The sequence below is a fragment of the Melanotaenia boesemani genome, chromosome 19, assembly GCF_017639745.1.
Source record: "Melanotaenia boesemani isolate fMelBoe1 chromosome 19, fMelBoe1.pri, whole genome shotgun sequence".
NCBI classification, from domain to species: domain Eukaryota; kingdom Metazoa; phylum Chordata; class Actinopteri; order Atheriniformes; family Melanotaeniidae; genus Melanotaenia; species Melanotaenia boesemani.
Genome location: NC_055700.1, coordinates 24,097,069 through 24,110,869, shown reverse-complemented (window position 1 = coordinate 24,110,869; position 13,801 = coordinate 24,097,069). Strand labels below are relative to the sequence as shown.

Genomic DNA, 13,801 nt, shown 5'->3' with positions numbered 1-13,801 from the left:
TGTTTTTTTACTTGGTTACTTTACATAAATCTGTAGGATTAGTATTTAAACAAACAGCTCCATCAGCTGTCATCAAAGTGTCAGAAATAAGGCAGAATACTTTATCAAAACACCATTAGAGATGAAAAGAGCTCACATATAAATCACTGTTTCTCAAGCTTTGAAGGACTTAATAATTTCATTCTGACATACAAGCTGCATAAAACTACTCGGGTGAACATACGAAATGCCATCTGCCAGCAGTTGTTTGAATTGCATGCACATTATATCTGCTTATGTTTACTAAATGCACAATGTAAAATAAATGGCGTCAGTCACTAGAAGCGGAGATGCATTGGGATTTAAAGTAATCAAAAGGTCAAATACTTTCCAGCTACTTTTCATAAATCAGCCAGCAGCCTTAGAAAGGAAACAATCACAGATATGGATTAGGTTGCTAATATTTTATTTTCTGATGCATGGGAGACTTTGGCTGATGCTGCAGCTCTCTAAGTAAAATGACACACACACACACACATATATATAGATACATATATATAAATAAATCTATTGCGCTACCTATCCCATCAGTCGATTAGCTGTCCCGTTCTGTGTTAAGAGCCCAGTAGCTGATTTCACTTCTTCAGTGTGTGCAGAATGAAAATAAGGCTGGTTTGAGCCTTGTCATCAAACAACAGCCAAGATCTGTGAGCCTCACTGTGCATGCTGCTGGATGTTCTTGGAAATATACCTGATTTTGAAGTCGACATAAAAAGTTCATTTTTTTTGTCAAGGGGAAGGTAATTGCCTAGATGCATACTATTAAACATGATTTAGAACCCTGTAGTTGTTATACTAATATCTGCTTTGCAAGGTCAGACCTCATCCGTGCCACAATCATACACTGCTGGATTTATTAGTAATGAGATAACAATCTTTCCTCTCCCATTTTTTTCCAGTCATTTACCTCATCTTGTAATTTTCAGAGCAAAACAGGAGGTGAGGAAAATGGACATAATCATGATGATGCAGATTAGCGACATTAGTGACAAATTATCAGTCTCTTTATTTTAGTGAGAATTAAATTATCCAATTGTCGGGATAAAGCTGAATAACGGAGGAACTAAAGACACAATATAGACCATGTGAAAATGATGCAACTTTGGGGAATTGGATTTGTTCACGTGCCATAATGTAAGGATCCCAGAAGCACTGAAGCTTTTATTTGTATGCCGAGACCCTTTCAGTTTTACATATTTATGCAAATACTGTAAGGCTAGCCTCGAATATTTTGTCTGTTTCTACTTGATAAGCTACTTGACATAAACATTAGTAAAGAAAACATTACATATACACACTCACCAGTCACTATCAGGTCCACCTTGCTAGTACAAGGTTAGACCCCTTTTTGCTTTAGAACTGCTTTTATTCTTGGTGTCGTAGATTCAACAAGATATTGGACATATTCCTGAGATTTTGCTCTATATTGACAGGATAGCATCACACAGTTGCTGAGAATCTCCCATTACACCACATCCCAAAGCTGCTCTACGAGTTTGAGATCTGGTGACTGTGGAGGACATTGGAGTCCAGTGAACTTTTTATGTTCAAGAAACCAGTTGGAGATGATTTGAGCTGTGAAAATCCCAGTAGATCAGCAGTTTCTAAAATATTCAGACCAGCCTGTCTGGCACCAAAAAAACCATGCTCAGTTCAAAGTCATCCTTTTTACTCCACTGTCTGTGTTAAAAAGCAAGTGAACAAGTGTAAAGTTGTCAGTGAGTGTATCTGTCCAATGCAAATGAAAATAAAGCTTTTTTATGGCTTTGAAAGACAGACAGCTCTCCTCCTGTCAGCTGTCAGTCTGCATAGCTTCACCGTGAACACGCTGGTGGTTGCAAATGTGACATATCGTTGGAAAGCTGAGATTCTTGCAATTTGATTGATGTAAAGGATTTCATTATACAATGACCACAGCTGGTACAGAAATTACAGCTTTTAGGGAAATTGCCTCTGAAACCTCCTGGTAATCCATTAATATTTTCTTTAAAAAATAAATGTTTTTCTTCTCTTCTTTTTTTCATGGCAAAGGTTATAACAATCAGTCAAATCTTTGATAGCTAGCCCCGCAAATTGCTGTTGCATCATTTCAAGTGAGTTGTGGTAATAAGTAATCCTTTTCATCTTTTCTCTTGTAAGTCCTGTTGGCTTGTAAGCATCCTTGACATGATGTTGAAATATAGTCAGACTTTAGTGGCACATCACATAAAACCAGAACATCTTCCATGTTGCGTCCAAAGAGTATAATAGTCATAGATAGTTAATTTAGTGAGAAAGTGCATGGTCCTTTTCTTCTGTGCATACACAGAGACAGCTGTGAAAGAGCTTTTCACCTCATCAAATAGTGAAATAAAAAAAGGCTTTGCTGTTTCCACTATAATTTTAAATGTGGAGCCAGGGAAACTCTGAGTAAAGCAACATGTCTGCAGCTGGTTCTCTGTGCACCTTCTGTGTCCTGATTAGTTAAAGCAGACTGGATTTGATCTTGGTAGATCTTTAACCTAACTATGAAGTTAAAATGTGAGTGACTTTTGGTATGACATGGACAGGTGTTTTGGGGACATTTTGCTGGAATAGAAAAAGAGTTCACATTACTGTGACTCCATTAAATCAACACACAGCTAAAAGCACTATAGTTTATTAAATTGACAAAAAAGTGGGGTTGAATTTGGCAGGAATAAAATTTTGGAATAAAATTAGCTTGTTACTTATAGACAGTTCCTGGGCTGCCTTTTCATTTTGATTTTAACTTTTTAACTCACACAAAGTGCTTCCACATGGTACAAAATCCTTTGTAATGTACAGGAATCTGATTCCTGAATCATCTTGTCTTGGTCTGTTACAATTAATGAGACAATTCAGTCGTTTACGGTTTGTTTATTAAGTGATAGAAAGATTACTTTTGACCAAATTTTGTGCAATTCTAGTTCACCGGCTCTTTTCTAAACAGCTCTGTTTGCATCTGTGCAACATGTTGATGTTTATCATTGTGTAGCCTCCCCTCTTCTTTTAACAACTGCCCGTAAACGTCTGAAAGTGTAGGAGACCAGTTGCTCCATTGCAACATTTTTCTGAAATTGTTAGAAACAGTTTATCACAGTTTGGTGAACCTCTACCCATCTTTACATCTGAGAGGCTCTGCCGCTGTGAAGTGCTCCTTTTATACTTAGTGATGTTGCTGACTTGCCAATTCAACATATTAACCCCTTATCAAGCGACTCATTTTTTTTTAAATTTGTATTATGACCTCTCCAAATTAGAATTACTGCTGTAATTGAACCCTGTGGATTGTAGGTACAGGCTTAGGCTCTTTGTAAAGGTAACACTCTCTAGTTTCACCCACAGCAATCAGAATCACTGTAAGTATTACTAATAAAAAGTTATACACTTTAGAGGAAGGCAGCCAAAATCATTAAGGACCCCAGCCACCCCAGTCACAAACTGTTGTGTCTGCCACCGCCTGGTCGACGGTTTTGCAGCATTCAAGCCCGTACCACCAGGCTCAGGGACAGCTTCATACCACAGGCCATAAGACTTCTAAATACTATCAGCAGCAGCACCACCTTTAAATAATAGCATCTTCTTATTGTTGTGTTCTGTTTTTATTTACATTTTACACAGCAACCCAATTTCTGGAATAAGTGTTATTGAATTAGTTGTCAGTCAACAACTGTACTCACCACACTGTTTCTCATTTCATTTTTGGATATGTATTTTAAAACCTTCTTGATGGTTACACATCAACATGATTTGATGAGATCCTCTCAGATAAATCACGTACAGTCAAACTGTAGTTTAATCTGCAGTCTAATGAAAAATTGTTTTACACCAATTTTAATTCACCAAAACACATAGAAAAGCTTCACACAGTCTCTGCTCTACTACATTTTTCCTGCTCTGTGTTGTTAAAAGTATTGGAGGTAAAGCATGTGACATTTAACTGTACCAGTTTTTCATCTGACTTTTTATGGCTGTACTTTTTATTGATTCAGTGTCTTTTGTGGTTAAGGGCATCATTGTTTGTCCCTGCAATAAAAAGACCAATCAGTTTATTTGGCATTTCATAAACACAGCCAATAATTGACCGCAGTGATGGACAAAGTCCAGCAAATGTACCACTGGATGTCCATTTCCGATAAAACTACAGTTTTATAGAGAAAAAAGCCCCTGTCCATCATATTGCAGCAGGCCTCATTAGCAGGTGACTGCAGGTGTTCCACTCCGGTTGAGTGACGAGTGATTTCATTAACTCCTTCAAATGTCAGTCTGCTCTCTAATCCGACAGAACTACACGGACTGACTAGTGTGGTCCACTGATTTATTCCACTGTGCCCTTGAACTAAATAACCGGGACATGGATGCTTTAAAGAAATTCTGGTGGTAAGCATAGTGGATATTAAGATTCGGGCAGGGTAATGGCTCAATTCACCTTGGCCACTTAAAATTTGTTGGCTCAGCTCAGACTGAGACAGGCTGCAACAACTACAGCTGATAATACAGACGGAGGAGTGTGGGCAAGAGTTGAGGATGAGGTGAAAAAAGGCAGAGAAGATGGAGGGGAAGAGGAGTGCACCGGGCCTGTTGTCTTTCTTTTGTTTCTAAAATACTGAGGCAGGAGCAGACCCTGAAGCTGTAACTTTGAAGTTTTGTCTTTGATTAAGGAGTTAATTAAGGAAGAGTTGCTCACAGGCGGGCACATAACTGAGAAAGGAAAAGGGACACAGTGAGGGGGCAAAAAGGAGCAGATATAGAGCTGAGAAGAGATCTTGACAGCTCATCAGTTTCACAAGTGCCAATTTGTGATTGGCAGGGGCTCCAGCTGGCTCATCCGTGACAACTGTAAAATTAGAAAAGAAAAAAACATTGTGAACCTCACAGCTTCTGTCCTGCAGCAAAGCATTAAGATAATGGATGAGGATCGCAGGAAAGCAGGAGTACAGTGATAATTTATACATTTGGGACAAAGATACCGATGGTTGCGTCAGAATATGTGGGTGCACTTCATGTCCTTGCTCATTTTCTCTTCACCCTGATCTGCTTCCTCTTGTCACCTTCTCGGTTATCTCCCCTTTCTCCCTTTAACCCATCTGTTCTCTCTCATTCTCTTTATTTGTGGTCCTCCTCTTTTATCTGACAGACACTTTTCTGTATGTCATATTTAACATGTGCATGTCCTACTTCTGTTTCCCTCCTCTCTTTCTTATCCTTCTAAATCCCTGAAGATCTTTCTCATTTTTTGCCTACCTATCCCCAAAATCTCTCTATCCTTAGCAGTTTTTTTTTCTTGTCCTTTTGCTTCCCACAATCTTAGCATTGCAGAACTTCTACCTTTTACTCCACAGTCCATCTCCACCCCTGCTTTTCCATTAATGTCTAATTTAATTCATTTCAACCCTCCTTTCAAACATGATCTTTTCTTTTATTCAGCAATTGCTTAAAAAACTCAAGGAGGTGTATATTTATGTGTGTGTCAGATTCTTGTGTTTGCTGTATATTGTGCACCTACTGATGTTAAACTGCCTGTTTCAGGTAAACACTCATGCAAAAGGGATTTTAAAGTACAAGAGTCCTAATCACCTGATTGAACAGAGGTTAAATTAAGAATAAAAACACAATATGTCATATTTTACCACATTTTAAGGAAATTAATTTGAGAAATTGAATGATTTAAGTTTTGTCTTTTTTTCTTCTGTTTCAGCCGGGGTTTTATAAGGGTGTGGCGGGCTCACAAGTGACCCTGTCCAGTCTGGTCAACCAGTCGCGTGCCATGCTGGAGGAGCAGGCGCGTCACCTGCTGACGGAGGCGGAGCGACAGACCATGGGCTACTACGTGGAGGAGTACCGGGACGGACACATCGGTGTGGAGCAGCTGGTCATGGCTCTATTTGAGCTTCTAAACACACACGCAAAGGTGAGGTACAAGCAAAGTAGCGAAGCAAAGAAAGATGACAACAACAAGTCAGTTTTCTCTCAGCGGGAATCTGAACATTTGTACTCTGTCTGTGATTGCTTTGAGGTTCGAAATGAAGATTTCTGAACCCTTACAAGCATAATGGTTTGGTGGTTTTGAGGGGGTTCTTCTTTTCTCTTTCTTCCTGGCTTTTACTTGAATTTTCCTCAGAAGTGACATTTAACATTTTTATGAACACTTCTGCATCCCATCCTTCATACAAACTTTATTTAAAAGAATTGTCATCTTATTATTGCAACTCACAGAGCATAGATAGAGGCTTAGCTACGTTTAGTTGTAATTATAGATTTTATTTAAAATTACCACAAAAACACTAAACATCCTCTTATCTGAGATCGGGTCACAGAGGCAGCAGTTCAAGCAGGGAAGCCCAGACTTTCCTCTCAATGGCCACTTTCTTCCTGCTCATCTGGGAGGATTCTCAGGCTTTCCTTGGCCAACTAACACAGGGCCTCTAGCTTGTCCTGGGTCATCCTCCTGGTGGGATATGACCAGAACACCTCACCAGGGAGCCGTCCAGGAGGCATCCTAGCCAGATGTCTGAGCCCCCTCATCTGGCTGCTTATGTTGCAAATAGTTCTGAATGACCGAGCTAAACCTAGACATCCTGGGAGGAAACTCATTAATGGCTTGTATCTGTGATCTAGTTCTTTCAATCACTACCCCCAGATCTTCATCATATCTCATTGTCCACTGAATCAATATTATATTGTATCATCATCAAACTTTGGATTTACACCTCATTTAAAACTTTCTTTTTTTATGCTATTTTTGCACCAGTAATCACACACCCTCAAATTATTGATATTTGAAGTTCTACTTTTCAGTTTGTGGGTATCTACAAAACCTTTTGTAATCTCTACACAAAAGGGAAAACAAAGATATTTAGATCTTTTGCAGGCAGGAAGCAAGAACAAGAGACCTCCTTTTGTTTGACCTGTTGTGATAACTTACACCAAAGAGGTCCAGTTCTGTTGCCTCATGTAAAAAGGATGGTATAGCTTTCATAGCAAAAGATGGTTTACAGCCAAAACTGGGGAAGTATGTATGGCCAGAAATATTAAGATGTTTGAATCTGTGCATACGCTTGTTCCTGCACTTCGTTCCTAGATACATCCCAGCTGACTTGGAAATGAATGCAGTTGCACGGACGTCTTGGACCACCTTGTCACGTCCCGTTAATAAATATGCAAATGAGTATAAATATGTGGCTTCTTTCACTTTTTGTTCAAATAACAGTTGCAAACACACCAGAAATGCCAAACAAATAGAAGAATTTCACAGAATGTGGTTGAAACAGAGGTGGAGGAAAGAAACAGCTGCACAATCTTGTACTGCTTTAAAGATAGGTGGGTGGAGTTTCCCAGCATGCCTTGCATGTGTTCAGTGATAGTTTAAATATGTTCGAATGTGCTCAAATGTAATAGTTTGTGCAGGAATAGTGCAGAATTATGTGTTACTCTGTTTTAGTGCGTATTGGGTTTGACTACTAAAACTATGTTAAGTGATGTGAAAACATTAATGAGAAGGTAACTACACTTAGTGACATTTTACTCATCTGCTATAGTTGTGAGAGGCGTGACAAGTTGCAGGATAAATACACAGAAGTGTTTCCTTACAATGAGCAAGTAGCATAAGTCTGGACCTGCTTTTGACACCATCTCTATTCTATATAATGATCATTTTTCCAGTGCTGATAATGTTCCGTTAGCTATATAAAGACCTGTGTAGCCTGATTTAGTCTTATGACTTATTTAGAAAATATTCACAGACTGCTGTGGGCCAAGCAAAACAAAACTCAAAACTGTTGCAATCAATTGCTATCATCCTCTCTGAATCAGTCACATGTACTGCAGCAGAACTGGATCATCACACCACAACAGAAATAAAGAAAAAAATGATCCAACATCAAAGTTAATACAAAAACATGGACCGCTGCACATCAATGGGGTGTTACAGCCACTGAAGGAAGTCCAGATCCTCCATCATCAGATAAATTTTCTGACATCTTGCCAACTCATTTTAGAGAATGTGGAAACTGAGAGCAGTATCATGGACACACCATCCACATCTATGGGTCAGGTGTTGGAGACGGACAAGGACAGCATTTCTGCTGTAGCTGGGCAACAGGAGACAGATCTGAGACACCTTAGACCTCAGCTGCTGAGGGATGCCAGTCTGACTGTGTACTGAACAAAGCTGAGCTAGAATCCCAGAGAAATGTTGGGAATATGATGAGTAAGATATGTGAAGTCAAGATGAAACAACTCAGATTCAGATGCAGGATTTTTTTAAACATATGTGGGGAAAATAGTGGTTAGATTCAAGAGCAAATTATAAGTGCAAATGTGTTAATTTTTTCCCCCAAATCCAGGTTGATTTCAGAAAATTTACAGGAACATATAGTGCAGGGGTAGCCAACGTTGGTCCTCGAGGGCACCAATCCGGCAGGTTTTCCAGATTTCCGTGCTCCAACACACCTGATTTAAACTAACGAGTCATTGTGAAGATCCTTATAGGCTGTTGGATCTATTTAATTTGAGTCAGGTGTGCTGGAGCAGGGAAATCTGGAAAACCTGCCGGATTGGTGCCCTCGAGGACCAACGTTGGCTACCCCTGATATAGTGCATAAAAATGAGTTTCATTACTAGTTTTTGAATCTCAAATGACAAGAGTTTGCTTGGGGTAGGCACAGATTCACACAAGATTGTTTTTGTACATCCCAACGTGTGTGTGGATCATGCTGTACGAAACATTTTGATGCAGACACAACGTTTGTACATGAGGTACCTGGTCCTCAGGTTGCACTGCTCTGCAGGTTTTAGAGGCTTGTTTTAGCACACCTGATTCAAATTAATGAATCATTTACTGGGTTGTGTAGAAGCTGTTGGAGAGATTCAATTAATTTGAATCAGGAGCTCTTCTCATTTGCATTTATTTATCTATTTATGCATTCAGACAATGAAATGAGTGTGTAGCTTGAAAGCACTCATAAATATGTTGTGAAGCAACCATTATTAATCTGCTTGTCTGCAGATTAGATTGTTAGTTTGTGACGTGACACTATCAGACAAAGTAAACTCGATCACAGGAAAACAAACTGCAGCTACTCTGTTAGAATAACACGTACATGATCTCCCAAGAATTATCTGCAATTCTGTCTAGACTTGTGTCAGAATATCAACTAGTCCGCCATTTATTTCAATCATACTGTTCATTTATTCAAGCAATGTCCTGTAAAGTACTGCCCTCACTACAGGAGAAAAATACACTCACTGACCATTTCATTAGCTACACCTGTTTGGTCCTTGTTAACACAAACATCTAATCAGCCAATCACATGGGAGCGACTCAATGCATTTAGTCATGTAGACGTGATCAAGACAACTTGCTGAAGTTCAAACTGAGGATCAGAATGAGAAAGAAAGGAGATTTAACTGACCTTTAACATGGCATGGATGTTGGTCTAAGTATTTCAGGAACTGCTGATCTACTGGAATTTTCACACACAACCATCTCTAGGGTTTACAGAGAATTTTCTGAAGAAGAGAAAATGTCCAGTGAGCAGCAGTTGTCTGGACCAAACCGGCTTGTTCAGAGGAGAATGGGCAGACTGGTTGGAGATAATAGAAAGGCAAACAGTAACTCAAATAACCACTGGTTCCAACCAAGGTATGCAGAATAGCATCTCTGAACACACAACACGTCCAAGCAGATGAGCAGAAGACCACACAGGGTGCCACTCCTGTCAGCTAAGAACAGGAAACTGAGGCTGTTATTAAACAGGATGATCAAAATTGGGCAATGGAAGATTGGAAAAACTTTGCCTGATCTGTCTTACATCCAGACCTTGTTGCTGACCATGTTCATCTCTTTATGACCACAGTGTAGCGTCTTCTGATGGCTACTTCCAGCAGGATAATGCACCACGTCACAAAGCTCAAATCATCTCCAACTGCTTTCTTGGACATGACACTGGACTCCATTGGCCTCCATAGTCACCAGATCTCAATCCAACAGAGCATCTTTGGGATGTGGTGGAACAGGAGATTCTTATCATGGATGCAGCCAACAAATCTGCAGCAACTGTGTGATGCTGTCATGTCAATATGGAGCAAAGTCTCTGAGGAATGTTTCCAACACCTTGTGGAATATGTGCTTAAGTATTAAGGCAGTTCTAGAGGAAAGAAATTGAGTCTAACCTGATAGTAAGGTGGACCTGTAAAGTGACTGCTGAGACAAGTGTTTACACATCAAAGCAGAGTTAATTCCCATGTTATTTATTTAAGAAGCCACACAGTGCCTTGATCTGTAGGTTTTTGCTTGTTTTGGATGTTGTCTAATGGTTTCTTGTTCCCTGGTTGTAATAAAATTAAAGTTGGTCTCACGCTTGCTTTGTGTTTGTCTCCTGCTCTAGGTGCAGTCAATTGCTTTTTTCCCATGTTCTATATTCCAGTTTGCTTTAGTTCTGGTTTTATATGGCCAGCCTGTTCCTCTGTTTCCAGTGAGTCTTATTTGTCTTACAACAGGTATTTTTTTTTATATTCACACCTACTCTATTTAATTTTTACCTCCCTGAGTATAAATATTCCTTTGTTTCTGATTGTTCAATACCACATCCTCACTCAGTCTGTTACTCATTGTCAGGGTTTTTATTCATCTTAAGTTTAGTGATTTATGATTCTGCCTCAGCAGCGCCTATGGTTAATCTTAAATCTACCCGCCTGTATTCCTTTGTTTGGATTCTTCCTCCTCATTACTTTTCTCCCATAGATTGTGACAGAAAGTCCTCATGGGAAGTACGGGGAGACTTCACATAGCTTTTTTGTTATTTTCTGGTTGGGTCTACTTGGTCAGGGTTATCAAAATGACTCTTCAGCATTGACCCAAAAAACAATCAAAAAAGAAATGGTTTTAGAAATCTAACTGAAGAAGTAGATGTTTTCATTGTTCTGTGCAAACACTGAACATCAAACACTAAGTCTGAATGGAACCATGACTTCAGAGAACCAACTGCTCCAGGTGCTGTTTATCACTGGCAATAAAATTTAACTACTTGTAAAGAGATGTCTCACAGTTTACACTGCAGTTTGAACATTTCAAGAAGCTTTTTCACACTTGTGTAAGCTGCATGATTGACAGTGATTGAATTTTAAATAATGCTCATATTATTTTGCTCCTTGAAGATCAGATATTAAACTGAGTTGACATGAAATAAACAGCAAATGTTTTAAGCTTTGTTTTGCTTTAAGCTTAACTTTTGTTCATCTTAACCCATCTTAACCTGTTCTTTTTTCTCCCTCTACACTATCCTTGTCACAGTTTTCTCTGCTATCAGAGGTTCGAGGTCTGGTCACTCCGCAGGACCTGGAGCGCTTCGACGGGCTGGTGCTTCGACGTGAAATTCAGGCTCTGAAAGCGCGACAGGGGGCGGCTGGAGCAGCAGCCATGCAGGCAGATTCCCTGTCCATGGTGTCATATCCAGACACACTAACATCATCTTCAGCCAGCTTCATGACCAACACCACCCTCAGCTCTGCGCGGGTAAGCTAGCTGTGTTAGCTGAGCAATTACCTGCTGCTTCTTTGATTAATTTGTACTCTTAAACTGGTTTAGAGTAGCAACAGGGATTATGTGCTGAGGTCTTTAAACCAACATTTTTCCTTTTAGAAAAATAAATGTTGCTGTCAGTTTCCTACAAGTACAAGTAAAGTTTGCCTGTCGGCTCATTCCTCTTTTCCTGTCAGCTTTGAGCGTGACACAGAGCTAGCGATCGCATTCTGATTTATTTTCATAGAAACTTTTTGTAAGAAAGATCCTGCCAGAGTTCAACTTTGTTAGGGAGTGACACATTGACACATCTCACCGCTCACCTGTTGAGACTGAAAGGTCCATATTTGATAGGTCGTGTTTTATCTCCTACTTCAGTTACCCCCTCACATTCTGCTCAAAAAAACCTCCCTTTCTCCCCTTTTGTAGGAGAGGCTGCTCTGGCTGATAGATATGATGGAGGTAGGATTTCCAGGTGAACGTGATGAGCGCTTTTCATCACTAACCCACATGTACAGAATACACACAAGAACAAAGATGTTAAGTCCCTTGTAGGCAAATGTGAGAAAAACACAGACAAACTCTTACCATAGTTTGTGCTTTTGCAGTGAATTTGTGTGCCGTGTCTTTAATCTTTTTGCTTCTTTTTCTTTCTCTGACTTGACTGAAAGAAAAACTGTGGTGCTTTTAGACTCCTAACAGAGCAGATAATGACTGGTTGGGCTCTGGTTTTATCTGGTTGGTTTTATGTAAATGGAATCCATTTTACAAAGAGAAAAGATTGGGTGATAATAGGTTGGTTTTGTTTTGTTTTATTTTCCCGAAGAACTTTACTGTAGACTGGATAGAAAATATGAATGTAGCCATTGTGGTGCCACCTATTGGTTTGGAAACTACCAGTTTCTGTTTAGTTTTATTTGTATGGCGCCAATTCATGAGTCAAGACTGGTCAATGCAATTATAATCTAATCAAAAGAATCAATTATGTGATCCAGTTTAGTTCAATTTATAATAATTGTATTGACATAAAAGCCAGTTTCTAAAGAATTATACCCAAGCTTAGGAAACCAACAGATTGCAGTGAATTTTCTCTTTGATTCAATCTCCCATCTCGGGCATGCCTGAGGCATTAACAACAGTGGAGAAACACTTCCTTTTAAGGGGGGAGGGGGTCAACAAGTACCCTAACACTATGCTGGGGATACCTGCTGAGAAAAATAAAGAAAAACACAAATTAATGACAACAACACTGTCATACATTGAGCCATAGGAAATGAAGAGTAAGGAGGGGAGGGAAGCTGAAGAGACCGATATAGAGAAGCAAAAAGTGGAGAAATAAGATCTTACTGGAGCATTTTTGGGACAGTCCAATATGGAATTGCAGTAATCCAATCTTGAAGTTGCAAAATGCGTGGACTAGTTTTTCTGCATAATTCTTAGACAGGCGGGTCCTAATTTTGTCCCAAAAAAGTCCTAGAAACTTGGTATATATGTTAATCAAAGGATTTTGAATGTGTTTAATTGCTGATTCAGCAAAGAAACCCAAGAGGACATTTTCAGAGAAAGCAACGAAAAGAAAAAGAGAAAGTGGCAGAAGAAGAGATAAAACAAGAGTCAACATCAGACTGACTTTTTCTCACTAGAGAGAGCGCAGAGAAGAGGCATGATGCAAGATGGATCCTGAATAAGCTATTGTGAGAAAGTTAAGTGGTGCGGCTGACATTGCTTTGACAAAGCTACACAACAATATAACATTTGGTAACCTCTTATTGGGATTACCAGGTATTATTATTGCCAACATGACTCACAACTGTATTTACGTTTGTCCTTAGACAGCAGCACCAAGACTGAGCCAATAGACCTCAGTCAGAAAAGGGTTGATTGCCCACTCTGGGTTTGGGGTGAGTCACTGGCTCAAGTGGGGAAGTTAAGTGTCTTTGATGAAGAAAATGCATAACCTGCCTTTGTGATGAGACAGCTGAGTCAAAAGGAGAAGTTGTCAATTTGCCAGTTGATATATGTTTCACCTCGTAGCTATACCCATGAACTCTTCACATTGATAAAAAAAAAAAAAAGGAGATCCTTAATACAAACGGCCAAGGAAAATATCTAAGACGAGTTGGAGTCATTCTCATGGAAACAGTGATTAGCTTAAAAGAAAGTTGCTTTACCATCACATGAGTCAGTTTGAACATCTGGTCTAAACCAGAGTTCTTTCAGACCCTGTCCTACTTTAGAGAT

General features: G+C 39.5%; 1 protein-coding gene across 3 annotated transcripts in view; it reads left to right on the top strand.

The window, feature by feature from the left end:
• whrna (whirlin a) overlaps window positions 1-13,801 on the top strand; it is a 199,929-nt gene that overhangs the window by 164,619 nt on the left and 21,509 nt on the right. For 2 of the 3 annotated variants that reach the window (XM_041969776.1, XM_041969778.1), the window contains exons 6-8: window positions 5,738-5,950; window positions 11,333-11,554; window positions 11,990-12,022. In XM_041969776.1, the coding sequence (XP_041825710.1) occupies window positions 5,738-5,950; window positions 11,333-11,554; window positions 11,990-12,022 (468 nt within the window). The remainder of the gene's footprint in view (window positions 1-5,737; window positions 5,951-11,332; window positions 11,555-11,989; window positions 12,023-13,801) is intronic. The other variant, XM_041969777.1, reaches the window with a different exon arrangement.